Here is a 5,000-nt window from a genome sequence, read left to right as displayed (position 1 = left end):
AGATGGTAGCCTATTCAGTTCAGTTAGACATCTTAGATGGTAGCCTATTCAGTTAGACATCTTAGATGGTAGCCTATTCAGTTAGACATCTTAGATGGTAGCCTATTCAGTTCAGTTAGACATCTTAGATGGTAGCCTACTCAGTTAGACATCTTAGATGGTAGCCTATTCAGTTCAGTTAGACATCTTAGATGGTAGCCTACTCAGTTAGACATCTTAGATGGTAGTCTATTCACTTCAGTTAGACATCTTAGATGGTAGTCTATTCACTTCAGTTAGACATCTTAGATGGTAGCCTGTTCACTTCAGTTAGACATCTTAGATGGTAGCCTACTCAGTTAGACATCTTAGATGGTAGTCTATTCACTTCAGTTAGACATCTTAGATGGTAGCCTGTTCACTTCAGTTAGACATCTTGCATAAAAAAGAAGCATAGTTACACTCTACTGTCTGTGATTCTATCCCAGTGTCCAGCCTGTCTATTGTAATGGAATAATGGTCTCCCTCCAGACATCAGAGACTTGTTGGACATTTAACTTAATAGAGGTCTCGGTGACAGGAATTGTTAAGAAGCACACTGATGAGGAGGAGAGAGTGTGACGAAATGTGAGGAAATAAGAAGGTTGACTATTGACTACGACTCTGATGACTCGTTCATGTGAAATTTATAGTGCCCTCTGGACGCTTTGTATTTTCATCATATAACCATTTGTGAGAAGATGGACGTGTCTTATAACAGTTTGTTCACTATGAAGCCTGAAACGTATATGACGGTGAAATAATTGCGATCATTGATGACGCAGCGTTCTCAACCTGGTATTTTGTTTTTACATACGATATTTTCTTTGATTTTCCAACTCATTTATCAAAATTCTATACAAGTTCCTTTACCATATTTTTACCATATTTTTTGCCATATTTTTCTTTTCTTTCCTCTTTCAGTTGATTCATGGCGCTTTTGCAGCAACTGCCAAGGCAACCAGGAATGTGTATCTTCATCACCATGGGAACAAGGGACTTATTTTATCTTCACTTTTATCTTCAGGACTATTTTCATTTTGAAATTGTATGAATGGCCTCAGTGACACACCTCTTTGACACTACATGTGAGAGAGATGTGTGATGATGAGCTGGCTGTATGAACCCCTAATGTGTATTCCAAGGATCAAGAAAAGTGACCATACACAGTGGACTTTATGAATATGTCCCAAATGGCACCCTATTCCCTGCAGTATATAGTGTACTACTTTTTTGACCAGGAACAATAGGGTGTCATTTGGGACCCTTTATCTCCGGTGCTGATTCCACAAGAGTCAGCACTGTGAAAAGAAAATCTGAACTCTGTTATGACAACTTAGCATAAGTTGTTTTACATTCTTGGTGTGAACGTGTGTCCAGCTACCATGGGAAACTTACCATGGGAAAAGTCTAATAATTAATCCAGTGCTGTCTTACATTAATACAGAACTTGTATACTGTATATGAATATATGCATATTAATACAATATTTGTTTTTTAATATATATATTAAGAAGTAGTTTATGATGCTGTAGCTAGGTAGAGTACAGTATATTTAATAATAATTTATTACGTTTCTATAGCGCTTTTCAAAGAATCTCAATGTGCTTCAAAAACAAACAAGCAATATATAACAGCCTCCACTCTTCTGGGAAGGCTTTCCACTAGATGTTTTGAACAGTGCTGCTACAACAGCCTGTTGGAAAGGTAAGGATCTTATGACGGTGCCACGTTGAAAATCACTGAGCTCTTCAGTACAGGCCATTCTACTGCCAATGTTTGCCAGTTGCGATTTCATGGCTGTGTGCTCGATTTTATACACCTGTCATCCACTAATTTGAAGGGGTGTCCACATACTTTTGTGTGTATATACACTACCGGTCAAAAGTTTTAGAACACATACTCATTCAAGGGTTTTTCTTTATTTTGACTATTTTCTACATTGTATAATAAGTGACGACATCAAAACTATGCAGCAATACATGGAATCATATAGTAACCAAAAAAGTGTCTAAATATATTTTATATTTGAGATTCTTCAAATAGACACATTTTGCCTTGATGACAGCTTTGCACACTCTTGGCATTCTCTCAACCAGCTTGATAGAGGTAGTCACCTGGAATGCATTTCAATTAACAGGTGTGCCTTAAGTAGATTTGTGGAATTTCTTTCCTCCGAAATGTGTTTGAGCCAATCTGTCGTTGTGACAAGGTAGGGGTATACAGCCCAATTTGGTAAAAGACCACGTCCATATTATGGCAAGAACAGCTCAAATAAGCAAGAAAAGAACATTCCATTACTTTAAGAACATGAAGGTCAGTCAATACGGAACATTTCAAGAACTTTGAACATTTCTTAAAGTGCAGTCGCAAAAACCATCAAGCGCTATGATGAAACTGTCTCTCATGGGGACCTGGGAATGGAAGACCCAGAGTTACCTCTGCTACAGAGGATTAGTTCATTAGAGTTACCAGCCTCACGAGAAATTGCAGCCCAAATAAATGCTTCAAACATCAAGTAACAGACCATCTCAACATCAACTGTTCAGAGGAGAATGTGTGAATCAGGCCTTCATGGTCAAATTGCTGCAAAAGAAGCCACTACTAAAGGACACCAATAATAAAGAGATTTGCTTGGGCCAAGAAACGAGCAATAGACATTCAACCGGTGGAAATTTATCCTTTGGATTGGAGTCCAAATGTGAGATTTTTGGTTCCATACACCCTGTCTTTGTGAGACGCTGTGTTGGTGAACGGATGATCTCTGCATGTGTATTTCCCACCGTGAAGCATGGAGGAGGAGGTGTGATGGTGTGGGGGTGCTTTACTGGTGACACGGTCTGAGATGTATTTAGAAATTTTCAAGGCATACCTTACCAGCATGTCTACCACAGAATTCTGCAGCAATAAAGCCATCACATCTGGTTTGGGTTTTAGTCCCACTATCATTTGTTTTCAGCAGAACAATGACCCAACATACACTCAGGTTGTGTAAGGCCAATTTGACCATGAAGGAGAGTGATGGAGTGCTGCATCAGATGGCCTGGCCTCCACAATCCCCCGACCTCAACCCAATTGAAATGGTTTTGGGATGAGTTGGACCGAGTGAAGGAAAAGTGGCCAACAAGGGCTCAGCATATGTGGGAACTCATCCAAGACGGTTGGAAAACCATTCCAGGTGATGCTGCCAAGCTGTCATCAATGCAAAGGGTGGCTATTTGAAAAATCTCAAATATAAAATAAATGTTGTTTTTTTAAATTGATTTTGGGGGGGGTTAATACACATGATTCCATGCGCTTTATTTCATAGTGTTGATGTCTTTACCATTGTTATTCTACAACGTAGGAAATTGTAAAAAAATAAAAAAAGAAAAAACCCTTGAATGAGTAGGTGTTTGACTTTTGACCGGTAGTGTATGTGTACATTTTACAGGAGCTCTATGCTTAGGCTGCTATTAGGGCTCCATAGCAAAACTACTATGCAATAAAAAAATGAAAGCTACCATTCTATACAATTGAATTAAATATGCAAAAGGAGCTATGGCATACAGAGCTGTAGAACATGCCTCTGACTGCTGTTTGTTCTCTGAATGTTACTGTTAAAGGGAGAGAAGACCTCTGTATGCCTTTTCATTCCAATAAAGAAATAAAACGGTGTTCACTTGGGCCGTGTATGCATTGCTCTGGGACTTCAGAAGGTGAATCATGGGATTTATCAATGTTGTATATTTATAGCCTATATATATTAATGTATAAATGGAATTCCTGAGTTTTACCAGCCACACGGATCACTTCTCTGTCCTGTATCGCTTGGCTGACGACTCAAACTGACGACATAGTTCAGTCTACCACTGCTCTATCGTTCACTACATAGTTCAGTCTACCGCTGCTCTATCGTTCCCTACATAGTTCAGTCTACCGTTGGTCTTATCGTTCACTACATAGTTCAGTCTACCGTTGCTCTATCATTCACTACATAGTTCAGTCTACCGTTGCTCTATCGTTCACTACATAGTTCAGTCTACCGCTGCTCTATCGTTCCCTACATAGTTCAGTCTACTGTTGGTCTTATCGTTCACTACATAGTTCAGTCTACCGTTGCTCTATCGTTCACTACATAGTTCAGTCTTCCGTTGCTCTATCATTCACTACATAGTTCAGTCTACCGCTGCTCTATCGTTCACTACATAGTTCAGTCTACCGTTGTCTATCGTTCACTACATAGTTCAGTCTACCGTTGCTCTATCGTTCACTACATAGTTCAGTCTACCGCTGCTCTATAGTTCACTACATAGTTCAGTCTACACGTGCTCTATCGTTCACTACATAGTTCAGTCTACCGTTGCTCTATCGTTCCCCTGGTTCAGTCTACCGTTGGTCTTATCGTTCACTACATAGTTCAGTCTACCGCTGCTCTATCGTTCACTACATAGTTCAGTCTACCGTTGCTCTATCGTTCACTACATAGTTCAGTCTACCGTTGCTCTATCGTTCACTACATAGTTCAGTCTACCGCTGCTCTATCGTTCACTACATAGTTCAGTCTACCGCTGCTCTATCGTTCACTACATAGTTCAGTCTTCCGTTGCTCTATCGTTCACTACATAGTTCAGTCTACCGCTGCTCTATCGTTCACTACATAGTTCAGTCTACCGCTGCTCTATCGTTCTGCTGCCTTAGTTCAGTCTGCAGCTGCTCTATGAATTTCACTACATAGTTCAGTCTGCATTGGTCTTATCGTTCACTACATAGTTCAGTCTACCGCTGCTCTATCGTTCCCTACATGATTCAGTCTACCGTTGGTCTTGCTCGTTCACTACATAGTTCAGTCCCATTGGTCTTATCGTTCACTACATAGTTCAGTCTACCGTTGCTCTATCGTTCACTACATAGTTCAGTCTACAGTTGGTCTATGGGACCTGCATAGTTCAGTCTACCGTTGGTCTTATCGTTCACTACATAGTTCAGTCTACTGTTGGTCT

At 40.0% G+C, this 5,000-nt stretch overlaps 1 protein-coding gene across 1 annotated transcript in view; it reads left to right on the top strand.

Annotated features, from left to right (window-relative positions):
* LOC135535337 (septin-8-A-like) overlaps positions 1–954 on the top strand; it is a 14,866-nt gene extending 13,912 nt beyond the window's left edge. The window contains exon 9 of the mRNA XM_064962003.1: positions 943–954. Coding sequence (XP_064818075.1) covers positions 943–946 — 4 coding nt within the window. The 3' untranslated portion in view covers positions 947–954. The remainder of the gene's footprint in view (positions 1–942) is intronic.
* Positions 955–5,000: the final 4,046 nt, after the last annotated feature.

The sequence above is a fragment of the Oncorhynchus masou genome, unplaced genomic scaffold, assembly GCF_036934945.1.
Source record: "Oncorhynchus masou masou isolate Uvic2021 unplaced genomic scaffold, UVic_Omas_1.1 unplaced_scaffold_4828, whole genome shotgun sequence".
NCBI classification, from domain to species: Eukaryota; Metazoa; Chordata; class Actinopteri; order Salmoniformes; family Salmonidae; genus Oncorhynchus; species Oncorhynchus masou.
Note: the sequence above shows the minus strand (reverse complement) of the source record. Positions and strands in the feature narration are given on the sequence as shown.